Genomic DNA, 18,880 nt, shown 5'->3' with positions numbered 1-18,880 from the left:
CTCCCTCAGTTGAGACAGTGAACAACCAGAGAACAATCAAATTGAAACAGGACTACCGAGCCACTTGATAGGCAGATATGCTGCAAGGCAAACCAGACCTAATTGGACAAACCAATCTTAACTGATGTGTTGACAGTGGGAAACAAGCCCCCCTAGGCAAGGTTCAAAGTGTTTATGAACAGCTTAAATGCAGGAGTGGGAGGGAGGTGGCTACAGAACTAAACCGTGAAAACCCCAAAGAGAACAATAATGAATCCAGCTGCTTAGCAAGCTGGCCAAGGCCCACACATGACAGATGCTCGAGACCTATGAGAAATTTTGTTTTGACCTATGAGAAATTTCCCGTAGGTCCTATTGTTTCACAGGCAACTATGTTTTACTCTTTCCAAGGTTACTAAATATTGTGCCAGTCACTATTTAAATCAAATTTCCTTTGGAAATTCCAAATTGTTTACAAAATACTGTATAGTACAAAGAAAAGTCATACCAGTTGTGGTGAGGATGAAGTTCTTGCGCACATCTAGAGATTCCATCTTTAAGCACTAGCAGTTTTTTAATTCAAATTGCCATCTTTGTATCCATAAGTAATCTGAAATATTGCACAGTAATTCAACAGTCAAAAATGACAAAATATTGTATTATTTTATATACAAAATAATGCTCAAATGTAAATTATATCACTATCCAAGTGCCATATTATTTTTGTTGGTATATGCAGATTAATAGCATAAAACAGAACACAAAACAATATACCTGTACAAATTGAATAAAGCTTAAGAACAAGTAATTCATTCTTAAGAACAATTAATTCATTCTTAAGAACAATTAATTCATTTTTAAGAACAAATAATTATTTAAGAACAAGCTATGTAAATACAGATTTGGAAATAGGGTGTTTGATTTATGAACCAAATTACCAGATAACATAATAGTGGAATCGCTGGAATGTTTCAAGAGGTTTAAAGTGTAACTGAATGAGTTGGGGTGAACATTCATGTAAGATCCGCTTCGTATGAGCCTATGGCCTGTAGTTTTCTAAAAATTTTATTATGTTCACGAATTGTAAACTTAACAAGTTTACAGCACATTCTAAGTTCTGCACCTATCAAGAAGAAGACAAGTATTTAAAGAGAGTGGTAAGACGCCAGGACCTGTGTCATCTTTCACAATATAAACCCTAGCTCTTACATAAGGAGAGATCTCACCGTTGTCACTTAGGGGCTATTCATGCCCGTGCCTCCTCTTAGATTTCTTAATCTTTATCAATCAATCAATCGTTGTGTCATGACACGACATCGTGAACACTGGAGTGTAGGCTGACACAGACACATCTTCACTGACTACCAGGTTCACTAACCACCTAAGTCCTAAGCTGCTACACAGGAATTTATGCTGCTGTGCCAAATGATGTCTATTCATTCAATAATCAAACGCGTGCGTGAATTATTTTACATTTCTCGTGCTTATAATTAAAATTATTATATTTAAAATACTATTTTAAAAATTAATTTAAATAAGTAAACAATAGTTATTTTACTATATATTATTAACAAGACGATGTGGCATCTACGCGGTGGTCGTCATAACAACACATGTAAACAAACTACACGTGCACGATATGGTCAAATCGTACACACGCATTTGACATACCGTAGGTTCCGTACTCAAATAACACTTTCAAAATACAAAATACAAATATTTATTCAGGTAAAGTACATACATACAAGGTGAAATACAAAAGTTGATGGATTCATAGATAGAGCTTGTAGAGCTTTCATTCATATTACATATTGTTACAGGAACTCTTTCTTATACATATTTAATAATACTAATAAATTTGTCAAGGGGCAGGACCTAGATTCAGGAAGCTCTGTGTATTTCTTCGTAAGTGGGTTTGCTACGAAGGTTCCTAAGTGCGCCCTAAGAAGATGCTTAGGTGCTATTCAATAAGGTATACTTAAGAAGAAAAATTGTTGGTTCACCTGCGTGCCGATAGAGGTCACTACTGTGTTTCGTTTGGCCAATCAGAGAGCAGCAACATTCTTCATATTGAAGATTTAGCGCTGGCTTATCGCAGCTCTACTGCCTCCTATTTACGTCGAATTTTCTTATAAAATTAGTATATTTCGAAGTAAAACAATGTTTTTTCAACTTCTACAGCCAGCACCGACATTGTAGTAAACAAATATGTTACATTTGTTGTTTACCTACGTAATTCTAAGAGATACTGTGTAGCTGTCCTTGTTGCTCGGAAGATGCGCTGACAATTATTGTATATATTTACTGAATTTACCCAAGGGCCACTAACTATCTAGTGACCTCGAAGAGGACAGAAAGCCGGCGGCTTGTTGAAGGGCCCGCCAATTGTCTTAATTATATTTTTTAGCTGGAATTTGGCATTTACGGCTTCAGCGGGTAGGCGGTTCCATGGGTTTATAGCCCTCTTGGTGGAAAAAACATCTGTTTTCAGTCCTACTTGAGAGAACATACTCTCCAACACTATATCTGTGATTGTCCTGTTATCAGTGACTTCATACCAAATGGTATGAGGTATTTTGAGCTCTGTAATTACTTCATACACTCAGGAATATTGGAAGATATTCTTGTGCTGCACCCAGATTTTGCCAGTGGAGGCTAATAGATCAGCATTAAGTATTTTGTTCTCTCCTAATTCCATGTATGACTGGCCATCCTGTGAGGTGAGCTTGTAGCTGGTTTTTGATCTACACTGTGTGGTCCTTTAGACAGAATAGGGAAGCAGCACATTGCTGTGTATACCTAAATATGTTTAAAAATACATTGTTTGAGAGGAGTTTTGTAGAAACTGGTAAGAGTAATTATAATATAATGTTTCCATGATTCAGTGCTTACCTCTTGTGAAAATTGCTTAGAGTTGTTTAGTCAGAGTTGATTTGTTTTTTGTATTGAGGCTGGTATTTTCTAAATTGATTCCATGTACAGTATGTCTAACCATCCTGTGAGATGGGAGTATTAGATAAACTTATAGCTAGTTTTTTATCTACACTGTGTAATATTCCATATAGAATAGGGTAGCAGCACATTGCTGTGTATACCTAATCTTCTTAATAAAAAAAATCAGTAATAAAGATTTTAAATTATAGTTTGTATTATTACAAATACAGTACTGTATTATCCTTATTAAATCATGTTGACCATGGATCATTAAGATCTCATGTTGATATGTAATACAAGTCATATTTCTTTTGAACTGCTAATCCATGCTAATCATTCATTAAATTGTGTATTATGTCTCAATTTTTCACTTCCTTGGATATACTGTACAGTACAAAAAGATAGGATAAAAATAAACCAGTAATATTTCTTTCATTATATTTTTCATTTAAATAACTGCATCAATATTTTTACAGCTGACAGGATTTGTTTTACCATACAGGTGCATTATTTGTTAAAAAAAATTTGGTTTATTGTTACACACAATGGTGCTACATAGCCTTCCCAGCTTGGTGCCTTCTTTTAATACTTACTGATTAAAAAATAAATAATAAATACATTTTATTCAGGAAAAGTACATACAGTTGATTTACAAACATAATGTTGGATTTATAGACAGAGCTAGTACATACAATACCTAAAGCCACTAATACTCATAGCATTTCGGGCAAGGTGTGGGGGAAAAAACACAGACTAAAACTTAGTAATCGGGATTAGGTATAAATTGTGTTGAAAGAAGGAATAAAAAATACAAAAAGGGGGGTTAGCATAGCATAACTCAGCAATTGCACATGTTGGTGAACAGCGTTGTTTAAAAAATAGCAAGACATGGGTTGACATTTAGGAGGTAAGTTAGGTTACATGGAGTTAATTAGGCAGTACTTGGTTTAACTCTTAAACTGGTTGAGAGAGGTACAGCCTTTGACATGATTCGGGAGGTCATTCCACATTCTGGGTCCCTTGATTTGTAGAGCACTTCTAGTTTGGTTACACACAGCCAAATTGAGTAACAGGAAGAGGTCTTGGACACAAATTTGTTCCATGCTAAATGTAGAGGAATCAGCTGAGTATTCCTCAAATAAAATAAGTTGCCTCAGCTTATAAGGTAAATAAAATAAGCATTTCTCAAATAAGTAGCTGCCTCACCTCACTGCCTTACTGCTACATAGCCTTCCCGGCATGGTGCCTTCTTTTGATAATTACTTGTTCCACACCCAAATTGTATAACAGGAAGAGGTTTTGGACCCCTACTTCCCTCTCTCTTTTTTAATAATCTACAGTATATAGTCATAATTATAGCTTTAAGTATTCAATGAATAAAGTTTGTGACATTTTTACCCTTCTCCTTACCTAACATCATTTGTGCAGCATATTTTTATTTTATGTCTCACCCAGATTTAATTTCAAAATAAAACCAAACTAAATAAATTAGAAATGGGTATGTATAGCTAAGGTACACCCTTACTACTAGGTGAACAGGGGCATTTGGTGATAGTAAATGATCCCATCAGGCAGGGCTCATCACCTTCTCTCATATTTCATGTTCACCAGTGTTTATTTACTTAATAACTACTGGTATAATATCTTGCTATTATAAAAGTAATTCTACTATCATCAAACACATATTTACTTCAAGTTTCAAGCAGAGAATGCATATATAACTAACACGAAGGATTCCTCTTCACTAGATTCACCAGCTATAATGTTTTGGTCATGTTCCAATATCATAAATCGATCCCAGTGTTATGTAGTAGAGAAAAAATGACTTATATCCAGTTTACGTAAAGCTACGAGTGGTCGAAACCACACTTAAATCCCGGAATGAACTTACGAAGGTTTTTCCACTTAGGGTACCTACTTGAATACGGACCTAGCCGCCACGAAGGCGCTAAGAAGGAATTCGCTCTTAGCTAAGAGGAAAAACCTTCGTAAGTACCTTCCTGAATCCGGCCCCAGGCAATCTGTGTACAAATCCATGATAGGCTTATGATCCTTATATCAAGGTCCCCCCAGGGTCGAATTACGGACTCACCACATTTAATCGATCATTAACCTGTTTCTTTTTGTACAAACTGCCATGTCCCACTTAGTCATCCACCTCCAGGAATGTCCCAATTTTCAGGAAAATTTTTCGTTTTGCTTTCCTAATGTCCGAGGCAATTGCCCCTTGATAGAATCCTTGGTAAATCTGATAGCTTCGATATCATTAACCTTGTCATTTTGTTCTGGTATTGGCAAACAGTGATATTCAGCACTTCTTGAATATCCAGTGACATAAGTGCTCTTAGTCTTTCTGGCTTGGCCTTTTTTGATAATTACTTATCTGATGGTTGGGTTGATGCTATACAATAATAATAATGATGTCCATCTTGAGATTTTCCCTTATTTGTATATATTTATTTACAATAAATCAGTTAATAGTTTGTACAAGCTTTATCACTTGTATTCCATGTTATCTACTAGTGTAAATGGATTAGGAGAAAAAAGGTACAGTAGTCTTGACTACATATGTAGGGCTGCACTTCTAACTATCAAGGGTAGATGTCAGGCTAACCCAAACGTGTCCCACGGTGCTCTACGCTCTTGAGAGAAGGAAAGGGAACTATCAGGTGTGCTAAGCCATTACAACTATATAGCACTTGGAAGGGGTCAGGTTAAGGATTTGGGACGAGATGGGAGTGGGGAGAGGAATGGTGCCCAATCACTTGGACGGTTGGGTATTGAACGCAGATCTTCATGAAGAGAGACCATAACTCTACTGTCCAGCCCAAGTGGTTAGGCACCATTCTCTATCGGAGAAAGAAAACAAAATTCAGGAATTGCTTGGCTGTCTCCTGATATTTGTGACATTTGCTAAACAATGCCCACTGCAGAAAAATCATTAATTTCTGTACATATAATTTGTAATGATTTATCTCAGGTTTAGCTGTTAACTGTTAATCCGCACTTACGTTGACTTCCCTTAATAATTTCTTTGAATTTATTTACACGTAAATCTTTTATTTGACTTTCTTGATAATTAGCTTTTGATTTTATTAGAGAATGGCAGAAACCATTTAAATGTAACTGGAGTTGATCTATGAATACTTGAATGTAGGTATATTTAAGTCTGGCCAATGGCAAGGCTATTCCTGCAATCATCCAATCAGTGCTGACCTTAACACAAATGATTGAGCAGCATACACATCAACTGTACCATGCCATTTATAAACTATAGTAATACCAGCATATTACACTGCTATCACCTTCAGTTACATTATGATTAGTGTTTATGTAAATGTTCTTACAACAAATATTCCTGAAATTGATTTTGCCCAATATTATGAATAAGTTCAAATAACACTTATAATGGTAGGAAAATATGTTAAATACTCTGTTGGAAATATTTATATATATACACTGTATTGTACAGTAGGATAATTATCAAGGATAATATAGCAGTTAATGTAAGATTTGCAAAAACTCACATTGAAACTTAATGAAATAAACTCCTTACTGAATGACTTAATAATGACATATTTAAGAGAAAAGGGTATAGGTACTCTAGAGCAGAAGACAAGTGTTCCAATGAAATAAAATATTTATTTAAAATGATACTATATTAAGTCAAGATATGTACCGTAAGGTACACACAAAACTACGTCAATTGAAGAGGGCGAGTATAAACAGTATGGCACAATACGTTTTATACAATATAATGAAAAGGTTTATGTATAAAAATACAGTATTTTATAAAAACTAATGACTGAACTAACAAATCACAAATTTATCCATTTTCCTGACTAGATGAGATATCTGATGAAGATTTTTGTTCAGTTCTCTCCATTTTACGCATCATACTTTGTGCCCAAGCCAAACCAAATCTTTGTAAAATTTCTGCCATGTCGGGCATTGAGGTTACTGAGTCACTAGATGAATCGCCATTACGTCTCACACCTTGCTTCTCAGACGAGTCACTTGAAGATTTGGAAGAACCTTTATTCAGGTCTCCCTTCACAATGCCCTGATAAGGAATCTGGTGTTTAAGGGATATGTCTCCCACTGAAGAGGTTAATGTACTTTCTACATCTAATGGAAAAAACCGTGAGGTCTCATTTGTGAGATCCAATGTACCTTCTTGTAGTAAACCCTGAGTACTCTTGCTATAAACATTTTTAACTTCTGTTTCTACCTGATCACTCTTTCTAATAGGCAAAGATGTAACACTTCTCCTAGAATTTACAAGGGACTCGGTTGCAAAAGATGGTGAAGCAGAGAGAGACGATTGTTCATGGCTGCTATTATCTTTCATCCTTATTCTCGAATAATTTGTAGATTCCTTGGGTAATGGCATAAGCATACTTTTTTCCTTGGGTAATGGCATATGTATACTTTTTTCCTTGGGTACTGGCATATGTATACTTGCATCTATATTGTGGTAATTTCTTTGGGATATTTTTTTCAGTCTACCCTCAGGGAGAGCACATTCTAAGTATCTAAATCTAGACTGCAAAGTCATGTGTGTATGCAAGTGCATGAACTTCTTCATATCTTCTTCTGTAGCTGTCTCCTCAGTCACAGAAACTTCCCCTACTGGTTTAGCACCTTGTGACTCTAAGTATGTTCTCAAATCTTCTTTCTGCAACAATGAAATTTGACTTCTATCATCATCTAAAGTAGATTCGTATTCTCTGGAGGGTGTTTGATAGCTTCCCGAATCACTTGTATTATAATGTATCTCAGATAAATCTGAGCTGTCTTCATAAATTGTACTGAGATAAACTTTTCGTGGTGTGGTCCTGTAATAATTTAAAGAGTTTAGTTTCATTTAAAACAAAAATTTTCATTCTACTGTTCTGAATTTTTGTTATTAAGAAATTATTAAGAACCTTATGAAGAACAAAAAGCTTACAAAATAAATTATTTAAAGACTTCAATGTTATCTTCTTAATTTTGAAGGAAAACACATTATTAACTTACCCAAAAGTGACCTTTTGCTCCTGTTTATCATCAATGAAAGTGGTTGGTGTCATGTCCACTACGTCTGGCTTGCTGCTGTGAAATTGACTTGAAGCAGTTGGCACTTTTGTAGATGAAAATTCTTGAAAAATATTTTTGTGGGTCAAGAGTTCTTTTCTGAGTTGGCTAAGTTTTTCAAGCTCATTTTGAATACTCTTAGTACTAATGGAGGATGACCTTGATTCATCAGACTGAGAAGTTAAAGATGCTGGTGTGCATGGAACAGACTCTCTACTGGATTGAAGATATGCTGGAAACTCGTGTCCTGTTATTGATCCATCTCTAGAATGTGCAAAAGCAGTTGTATGTTGGACTCTGTCTGCCTCTGGTGGTTCACTAGCTTGAAAAAGTGTATCCATATCATTGGAGGAGTATTCACTTTCAGCTGAGGAGACACTGCTCAACTTCACTGGAATATCATCAATATCTTTATAACTTGAAGTGTATGATACTTCTGACATTTCCTTGACAGATGTAGAAGAAGACATTTCTGAAGATGAAACCGATTTATTTTTCTCCTGGACTGCATCAAGAAGTGTACCTAGGGAATCTACAGAAAAGCCTGATCCTTCAACTGTTGATGTAGAAATATTAATTAATTCATTGCCCTTCATATTCAACAATTTTTTCAAGTAATAGTGAAGAAGCTGCTTCTTTTGCATTTCAAATTTATCTATTCTTTTTAGAGGCCTTTTCCCACTACCTTCTTCCTTCATTTTCTCAAAGTAGGCACTTGGAGATGCACTCTTTAGGAGACTGGAGTGTTCATTCGGCTTTGATAATGAGTCTAACATGTGCTGAATACTTTGTCTCTGTTCCTGTATTCTCCTTATATTATCCTGAAGCTCTAAATTTGGCACTTTTGTTTTTGGGAGAGATGATGGAGGACTAATGTAAACTGTACTTCTGGTTCCAGAAATTGAATGGTCAACACTGGATGACCCAGACACAGACGTTTCTCCTGAGGGAGTTATTGTTTCCAGTGTACTTCCATTACCTATAATTTTAATCTTTATTTCAATGTCATCTGAACTTGACTCCTGAAATGACGATGGTTGAGAAACACTTTTTGAGGATTTTATGGTGTTTTTACCATCATATTTTTTTTGTAACAAATCAAAAGGGACAGTTTCTGCCATGTGTATGTCCTGATCATCTTTGCTGAGGGGTCTGGAACTTACATATTGCCTCTGGGGTTGAGTTTTGCTTAAACTGTCCTTGGTTACCTGCACTGGAGCTTTCCTGGATATAAGAGATGATGGTAGTCTTCGGAAATCTGTACTGCCGCTTTCAGAACTCGAATATTCCACTGGATCTTTTGGTGTTGACTGAACCATGGGAGTCATAGGCCTTAATTGCTCATTATATGATATTTGTGTACTTCCATCACCACTGATGTCAATTGTTATCTCAGTGTCACCTGAACTTACCTCTTGAAATAAAGGCTTGTATATGTTTGTAATTTTGCCATCATGATAACCTGGGAGAAGATCAGCAGGGACAGTCTCTGCCATATGTATGTCTCCGTCTATTTCAACATCCATCCTCGATTTTCTGTATTTGTCAATTTGTGGACCACTGCCTTCAATATTAACAGCTTCTTTATCTTGCGAATCAATTTCCTTTCGAGCATCCTCATCATCATCTAATCCTACACCTTTTCTTGGCTGTCCAATCTCATGTTCATCCACAATGTTATCCTTCTTATCAACATCTTCCTCTGATTCTTCTTCTTCAGGTATGAAGCCATATATATCTCTAAGAGTATCACGTCTTTGCTGCCTGATCCTATCCAATAAGGATTTCAGATCTTGAACTTTTGCATAAGAGCTTTGATCAAGACTAACCCTTGAAGTGTCTCCATCTAAAATAAAAAAAAAAATAAGAAGAGCATTAGAATTACAAAATATAAAGCATGCAATCTTACTGTCTTTTCACACCATTTACACAGTCTATTCACATTTACATTTTTAATCAGATCCAACCATTTGACTTAACACTATAGCAGTCCACCATCCTGGCAAAAGGTAAGTAAATGTTCCAAATTCCTTTGCAAAGGGTAAAAATGTTTACTTTTTTTACCTTTGCCAAGTTATTTTGGGGTTACAGTATAGCTGAATTGTGTACAAATTACCAGAAATACAGTAAATGTTTTATGATATGGATGCAAATATATTAGTGACATCGTTGAATATACGTGTTCAGAAAAATTTATACATTTCTCCTTTATTTTGTACAATACCCTGAATCCTCCAAAATCCATACGTACTTCCATATAATTGCTTGCTCTAAGCAATGCAACCAAGCATCACTCCACCAAAATATAAATTCCAGAGAGAGGTCATGGTGAATTCCAGCTCAATGACATTCTGAAAATGTGAGACATGTTCCTCTTTATCGGTTAATAGGAATGAGATATTTCATGGAAAATTCTGAGTGAAAAGCCTCTTCCTCGTAGGTCTGAGGTGCTTCCCTGTTGCTAATCGCTCAGGTTAGCTCCTCACTTATCCAGTCACACTAGGCCCTTGCATCGATTTTTCATTTTAATCAGCTCTTGACTGAGGTGACTGACTGATCTGTGAGCTCCCATTGCTGCCACCTGGTGAGCAGCTGGAACTAGAAGGTGGTAGTTAGGTTCTACTAACTACTGCCCAGTAGTTAGTAGAACCTAACTACTGGCCAGATTGTTTGCTCGATGTGAAAGAAAGGGTCAAGGATGGGAAAGGATACTGCATATGAATATAACTATTAAAAAAGCAGGGAGGCAATAATGAAGACAATTTAATCACCTAAACAAATGTTTCAGGTGAGCAATAAACAAAACCAGACGAGTACTACCTATTAAACCCGAGGGATCAGCAGCAAGTCGAATGCTGTCATGGCGAACGTCTGACAGTGAAGTATCCTCTTGCAGGACATTCTCTACAGCCTTCTCCATCTGCCTTTGCAGAGAGGCTTGATGGTTCAGTTTGGCTTCCTCGGTTTCATAAACCTGTAAGAAATATATTAGTTTACTTCTTTGTTCTATACATCTATGTTTAAAGTCTTAAATTTAAGTCACCAAGTATAAACAATTGAGATTTATTTTTATCTGCATTTACAATAATCTCTCTCATGATCATAAGGCCCTTCTTTTTTTGTCATCTAACTACTCCTAAGTGCTCCTTCTATTTACTAACCATAAAAGCATGATAAACTTCTCTGTTTGCTCTTCGAGCACAAGTACCTGTTTGCTCATATGTTGGATATTGAGAAGGGTGGCGTTGCCAGATCTGCTATTCTTTAATTATATTTTATTTCCAGGCTTTGTAAAAGGATGTAATTTTCCCACCAATCTCTGTGTATCTCTGTTCTATTCAATTATTCCCTATGAAAGTATTACATATTAGAATATCTGGCTCGGGTTTTTTACTATGAGGACTTAAATTTGGAATTTTTAGCCTTGAGGCACCCTTCCTTGTGATCTGGAACTTTGGATAGACTATATCCAAATGGCTCATTCTAGATTTGAATGTTTTTCTCTAATTTTTACAGGGGTATGCAAATTATTCTGTGCTTTCTTGATTTCAAAATGTTGTTATACAGTACATGTTATGAGATCACTGGGAATTTTACTTCATTAGTCCACTAATTTCTAGCAATTTATGCTACTTTAACACAGCAGCTCATTTAATACATTCCTTTCCTCACAAGATCTTCCAACTCTTAAAGACTTTGTAGTTTTGTGTGGCTTCAATGGTCACTTACATAGTGGCAATGCACACAGAATGAGCTGGAAGCTGATGCACCAGACACGGAGTGCATCTACACTAAACCCAGAAAAAAATCTATAGCACTCACGATTTCCTTCTAATATCACAGACTATGGTCAGGGCCAATTAAGAATGGAATTACGTAACCATTGCCTACCTTGACTTACAAACAAATGAGTACAATCATTTGTGGACAACAGTCACAATCCCCCACATTAATGACCAGAGTGATGCGAGGGAAAAGTTGAAAAATACAGCCTCAGTACCAAATACTTTCTCTTCAGATTAATAAATTATGATTCTTACACCATCTATATAACGATCATATCTGGATGTTTACGTTTAATAGTATAGTACTGTACTTGTATAGTACTACTTACTATATAACAGTAACACTTCTCAACAGAGTTAGCAAATATTAAGCCAGAAAATGTTTAAATCTGAAGGTTTCAAATTAGTGGTTAGAGAGAGATTCAATTCCAAAGTGAAAAGATAAGGAGTACTTACTGAGAGGTCAGTTCCCTTAAGGTATGACGACAGCTGATGGTCATGTTGAGCTTGGTCAAGTTGGCTCATGAGCTGCTCATACATGCGGCACAGACGCTCTCTGTCCAGGGCCTCTCTGCCTCGCTGTTCCCTTTTCCTGGTTTCTTCCTCGGCTTCCTGACGTTTTGCTTCTTCACCTGCCAATCGTGCCATTTCCTCCGCCACAGCTACTTGTTTTGCATTGGGCTATAATAAAAGGAACAATACTTTTTTTATGTCTTTTCTGATATTCCAATACTGTATTTAATTAAAGTGTAGTATAATACAGGAAGATGAAAAATGAGCATACTAAGCAATTAGTCAATTTCAGAATTATAAGTCCTCAAAAAACTTGCATGTAGTTTAGGCCTTGAAAACATAAATTAAGGATTTAGGTTTACTCAATCACAAACAAGTAGCTTTTAAAGTATTTACAGGTTTATTTGATAAACATTTTTGAGTGGGTACTTACCTGCAGTTTACCTGTAAACAGTTTCAAGAGTTCTGCTCTACAGGGGCCAAGCCTGTCTGGTGATAACCTGATCAGTAAGGCTGTTGCTAACAGCAGCCTGCAGACCCACATATTCATTACAACCTGGTTAATATGCACTGCTCAAAGACATTTATACCAAATGCAGCTAAAAAAATTTCACTTTTGTTCTGACAATATTTCTTATATGCATTTGGTGGAAGGAGGTTGAAAAGCAATGGGCCTCTAATGTTTACTTTCTCTCATTTTGTCTAGGACTTGTACTTTTCATCAATCTTTTTCACTCTAGTAAATTATTTTATTATACAGAGTATTTGAGACTTGATATTCAAATATCTTCCACGTATGTATATATTATGTGCTCTCTCTCTCTTTCTCATCTCCTTTCCAAAGAGTACATTTTGTATGCTTTGAGATGGTCCCAGCAATTTAGGCATTTTACCATGTCTATGCATGCAGAATGTGTTCTCCTTATTCCATTTATTTCAGAAATTGCTCACTGGTCCAACCCTGCTTCCCTACCCAATTTGCTCATTGTCTTCAGCCATCGTTCAGAAACCTGTTACAAATACAGATCAGTCTCTAAATGTTGGTGGTAAGGTGGCTCTTGGTATTCACTCCAGTAGTTTCTATTTCTCTGCTCTCTCTCACACGTCAGTGCCACTGCTTATGGCCTCCTTGACCTGGCTTTTTGCCAAGTACTGTATCACCTTATGCCTAACACCTACACCTTACTGGCAGCTTTAGTGAAACCTTTCCCTCCAGAAGTTTAGTCTTAGTATGTCATCTTTATTTCGTTAGCCAGCGTATTCATTCTTCCACTTCTGCCCTTCACTGAATTAAAATATTTTATTAATTCACTCGCCCGGTGTTTCGCGAGCACTTTAGCCTGGATTTGTATCCTGGCCGGGGAGGATTTACTGGGCGCCAATCCTTAACTATTAACTAGTAGCCTCTGTTCACCCCTGAACAGAGTACCAGATTAACAGAACAGAATGGTACCCATTCCCGGCAGTGAATGAGTACCTGGTTGTTAAATGATTTGGCGGGTTGTATTACGGGGATAATTAGGATTAAGGACTTGCCCGAAATGCTATGTGTACTAGTGGATGTACAAGAATGTAAGAACTCTTGTATGTATATATAAATAAAAAAAAAATTCATAAAAGTTTGTACATTTAGAGTTACTTTACACAAATTACAGTCATAATAACAACATAACATGTCTGCAATTATAAACTGTATAGTACTCAAAATTTCTGATTTAGAAGCTACATTTATCAGTGACTTAAAAATCATGGCAGCTGTCAATTTCAGAATGAGAAGATATTGCCTAAGGAAATGAGCATTTCTGAACAAATGTTTCTTCTACACTTAATGTCATATTTGTATTTATATTTAAATCTGTGGCATATGAAAACTTGGGAGTATATGTAAAACAGTACATACTGCACTTGATTGTGAAATGCGCATACCTTAGTAGACTTCAGTTCCTTCTCAATAATCACATTTTTGGGGACATAGGATGTGGTTGTAAGAGTTCCTGCTTCATAGAATTGTACTGTTGGTACTTTCTTTTCATGAACACACCTAAAAAAAAAATTGTATTCAATGCGACAGGAAAAAAATTAGCAACATGTATGGCATATAAGACTTGAAAAGTTGTTAATGAAAATGTACAATTTGAGAGTTGTTACATGGAAAATCTTAATCCCATTCACCTACTCATTTGCCTCCCCATCTAGCAATCTGCTCCAGCCCCAACTACATGTGTTGAAGATACAGTATATTTTATTATACATGAAATAAATGAAAAATAAAATCAAGGCATTCACATTGCTTGAAAGGTCTCTCTCTCTCTTATCCTAAAACATAATTTTATGAATACAGTAGATGCCCTGTTGGTCATTATTCTCTGGTGAATAACTTTGACTTTAATTGTCACCGTGCAGTTGTCCTCCAGCCTGTCTGTCATGACTACCCAATGAACACAGAGGATCAAACCTTAAGGTGCTACAGAATATGAAGGAAAATATAACGTGCTCCTAAATGTGCTTTTAAGCTCAAAGCCTAATTTTTATTCAGACTTTTCATTTACTTACGTCTTCTTTTTGTAGGCCTTTGGTGTTGGTAAACTAGCAATGCGACTGGCTCGAAGCTTTTCCCAGTTAAGTGCATCTTGACGCTGTTTGAGTAGTTTATTTTTTCCATGTTCTTGTTGTAACCGCTGCTCTCTGTGTGCCTTCCCTGCCTCACCTCCACGCTTTAAAGCTTTTTGTTGGTTAAACTGGGCACGTTGAGCTAAGACCTCACTCACATCAGGCTATAAAGATGTTTAAAATTTAATAGAAAAGTCATACAAATTAGAACTGTCAAGTAGCACATTTAAACTCTTGGTACTTAAAAGTCCAGTTTTACAACTGGCTATTATTGCAGTTCAGATAAAGTTTGGATATACAGTACTGTAATACAATTAGCACACGCATTATGCACTAATTTTATTTCTACAAAAGCTCAGGTAATGTTTACTCTCATTTATATTTTTATGTGGCGAGTGACCACACACGTATACTTTAAAGTATCGTATAAGTATGGCTGGGAAGTACCGGAGTATATAAGAATGTTCTGATACAGAGGTTTTTTCTGAGAAAGAGGCAGAAATATTGGGCTTTGAGTAAACATGACAATGTATGCAAGCACAACTAGCTTTATAGTATGAAAAACAACAAAAGAAATATGAGTACAGTAACATATTAGAGGATTACAAATAATTACCTGTTCATTAGCAAGTTTATGAGCTTGGCCAAGAGCCTGTAGGGATTCTTTATATTCCTGCTGGAGTTTCTGTACTTGATTACCTTTCTCTGCTTGCCACCTACAGTACAACTCTTTCCTTAAGTCTTGGACCATTTGTGACTCTTTATTATGAACAGCTTCACGAATACGCTTTGCCTCTTCTTTTGCTTGTTCTCGAACCTTAAACAAATTATAAGCCACATTATGTTGGTTGATGATTCACAGCACATGTATGCTTTTCTGTACTGGTGCCCAACCACTTGAGCTGGATGACAGAGTGACGGTCTCGCTTCATGCAAGTCAGCGTTCAACTCCCAACTGTTCAAGTGGTTGGGCACCATTCCTTCCCCCATCCCATCCTGAACCCTTATAAGTGATATATAGTCGTAATGGCTTGGCACTTTCTTCTGATAATTCCCTTTTCTGTATTGATAACAAAATGTAAATAAAAGTAGTATACATTGGCATTAGAATTGCCAATGTATATACAGTACTCTAATATTTTAGCCCATAGGACACCGAGTTTTCAGTACAGTATTTCAATACAAGAATGTGTAACCAAGGCTGAACAAATACGGTAATCCTATCTGTGACGAGAAAAAATGGAGACCTGTGCACACAGCGGTTAACACAAACGGCTCACATGCAATTGGTCCCGAGTTTGATTCCCGAGTAGGGCAAGACATAGACATCGGTGAACCCGATGTTTATGTCCACCAAGCAGTACAGTAATAGGTACACTGGAGTTAGTCAATTGTTGTAGATTACATCCTGGGAAATGATCAATTGTTGGCTAGGAGGACCTTGATAACCCTAACAGGCTTCCTGTCCTCGACAATGGAAAACAGGAAACTATATTTAAATCAAATATTTGCAGGTATGTCTTTTCTGGTACAGTAACATAACTGACAAAATTTGATACAGTAATACAGTATTGTACTGTACATTTGCCCACTCCCCAAAAAAGTAATTGATGAGCATAAGGTATCTGCAATATCCATTTCCTTATGCCTGGGCAATGTCATGTAAATACATTATGGAATAATCTTAAAGGATTGGGTGTCAAGGATTTGATCAGTTAACCTTTGTAAATAAGGCATTTAAAACAATTTTCAGTGGCATGAAAATAGTCTACTATATTTTAAGATAATTGTTACACTTGCCAATAAAAATGAATGATACCAACCCATGCAATGTAGAACTTGACTATTTGAATAATTGTACTGTACAGGATAACCTTCTTAACATAGTTTTATATAACATAATCAGTGCATCTGGGCCCAAAACAACTCAAAACACTTGGAAACATGATACAATAATGTCCTACTGGAACATGCACACTTTTATGACTAGGAGCTACATTTTCAACTCATCCCTAACACTAACCAACTTCATTAAATCTTTACCTAACAAAACAAACAGGCCAAACTTAATCAGAAGGCTTAGAAAAAGGACAAGTTCGAAGTGAGGCAACTCCTCCTGATACTCCTACACACATCACTGGAAAGTTTAACATCAGAAATTACAGGGCTTTCTAAGGAGTAAACAGAGAAGCAGCTGATTTAATAAATCTTTACCTAACCTATCTGACTTACGAAATTTAAACACATTAATTCAGGACACAGAAAAATCACAGCTTAAAACTTATTACATATCCTTCATCCTGTAACACAATGGTCACACCCCATATGTCTGAATTGACATAGTGAAATGATAACTCAATGATAACAAACGGCAATACAGTAACCGGACTGGTAGTCGTATGAGCCCAACCGACCCACAAGACTACCTTAGACCAACCTGTTGAATACGGAATATCTTCCACTTGTTCCTCTCCTCTTGCACGGCTCTCTCTAGCTCGTTGGGGCTCACACGAAGGCTCCTTGACCTTAACTTCTCCATATCCCGCCTTCTTTCCTCCTCTCAAGTACACAGTTGACAAGAGGGACCTTCTCCATGTCATCTGGGAAGAAACGAGACACCTTCCATCCGGCGTGTTTGTGGGTTGATGTTATGGTCCCCGAGGAGCAGGGTTGCCAGGTCCAAATTGCTGAAAGTAGCGGGCTGACGCTCTAAAAGTAGCGAATTTGTAATAAGAGTAGCCCAATTTTTTGTTTAGTGACTGATACGGGTTTCAAAGTAATATATTTTGATATATATAGAGTATACTACACGATGTTAATTGTTTTATTAATATTATTTCTGCACACACACACACACACACACACACATATATATATATATATATATATATATATATATATATATATATATATATATATATATATATATATATATATATATATATATATATATATATATATATATATAAATATATATATATATATATATATATATATATATATATATATATATATATATATATATATATATATAACCGGATAACATTTGTGTAACCGGAGCCCAACCATTTGTGTAACCGCAAGCCTAGCATGAACAAACCGAAGAACCTCCTCTGAACCACAACCATGCACGAACCGGAGCCCGACCATGCACAACCCAAAGCCCAACAAGTCACACACCCAGAGTTATGTAACCCGAACCAGTTGCGTAACCGGATCCCGACCATGCAGTTGTGTAATCTCAAGCCTAGCATGAACGAACCAAACAATTAAAAAAAGCATCAAACAAACAACATCTGAAGCACAAGCATGCATGAACTGAAGCCCGACCATGTGCAATCCGAAGCCCAAGTGACACCCCCGGAGCCCGACCAGTTATGTAACCGGAGCCCAACCAGTCGTGTAACCAGAGCCTGACCAAGTGTGTAACTGGACCAGGACCAGTTGTGTAATTGTAACCACAAGCCTAGCATGAACGAACCGAACAAAAAACATCTGAAGCACAACCATGCACGAACCGAAGCCCGACTATGCACAACACAAAGCCCAAGTGACACCCCCGGAGCACGACCAGTTATTTAACCGAAGCCCGACCAGTTATTTAACCAGAGCTCGACCAGTTATTTAACCGGAGCCTGACCAGTTATTTAACCGGAGCCTGACCAGTTATTTAACCAGAGCCCGACAAGTTGTGTAACCGGAGCGCGACCAGTTATGTAACTGAAGCCCGACCAGTTGTGTAAACGGAGCCCGACCAGTTATTTAACCGGAGCCCGACCAGTTATTTAACCGGAGTTTAGTTTAGTTCATTTATTATGCACCCCATACCCATCTTGTGGGCGGTAGTGGAAAGGGTTACAGAGGCACATAATGGGCTCAGGGACTGAACCCCACAATTCATTTAGCTAAGCAAGTTACAATCTTGATGAGCTAGTTACAAAATTCAATATAAGTCATCACATCAACAATGGGTTCGAGATCGA

The 18,880-nt window shown here is 36.7% G+C and overlaps 2 protein-coding genes across 7 annotated transcripts in view; both read right to left on the bottom strand.

The window, feature by feature from the left end:
• Positions 1-1,366, bottom strand: part of btv (dynein cytoplasmic heavy chain beethoven) — a 103,963-nt gene extending 102,597 nt beyond the window's left edge. For all 6 annotated transcript variants that reach the window (XR_011224025.1, XR_011224026.1, XR_011224024.1 and 3 more), the window contains exons 1-2: positions 1,206-1,366; positions 488-589 (exon numbers count right to left, since the gene is read on the bottom strand). Coding sequence is in view for 2 of the 6 variants with exons in the window: in XM_045765047.2 (XP_045621003.2) it covers positions 488-533 (46 nt within the window). In the remaining 4 variants the exon portion in view is untranslated. The remainder of the gene's footprint in view (positions 1-487; positions 590-1,205) is intronic.
• A 4,976-nt stretch (positions 1,367-6,342) lies between these two features.
• On the bottom strand, positions 6,343-17,570 carry LOC123772101 (serine-rich adhesin for platelets). Its single transcript, XM_045765050.2, has 8 exons — positions 17,335-17,570; positions 15,514-15,714; positions 14,841-15,061; positions 14,214-14,328; positions 12,231-12,455; positions 10,810-10,963; positions 7,933-9,835; positions 6,343-7,751 (listed from the first exon to the last, which is right to left on the bottom strand). Exons 1-8 carry the CDS (start codon positions 17,434-17,436, stop codon positions 6,740-6,742), a joined length of 3,933 nt encoding a protein of 1,310 aa, XP_045621006.2. The 5' UTR covers positions 17,437-17,570; the 3' UTR covers positions 6,343-6,739.
• Positions 17,571-18,880: the final 1,310 nt, after the last annotated feature.

This window comes from Procambarus clarkii, chromosome 69 (genome assembly GCF_040958095.1).
Source record: "Procambarus clarkii isolate CNS0578487 chromosome 69, FALCON_Pclarkii_2.0, whole genome shotgun sequence".
NCBI lineage: Eukaryota > Metazoa > Arthropoda > Malacostraca > Decapoda > Cambaridae > Procambarus > Procambarus clarkii.
The sequence above is the reverse complement of the archived record's forward strand: the minus strand, read 5'-3'. Positions and strand labels throughout refer to the sequence as shown.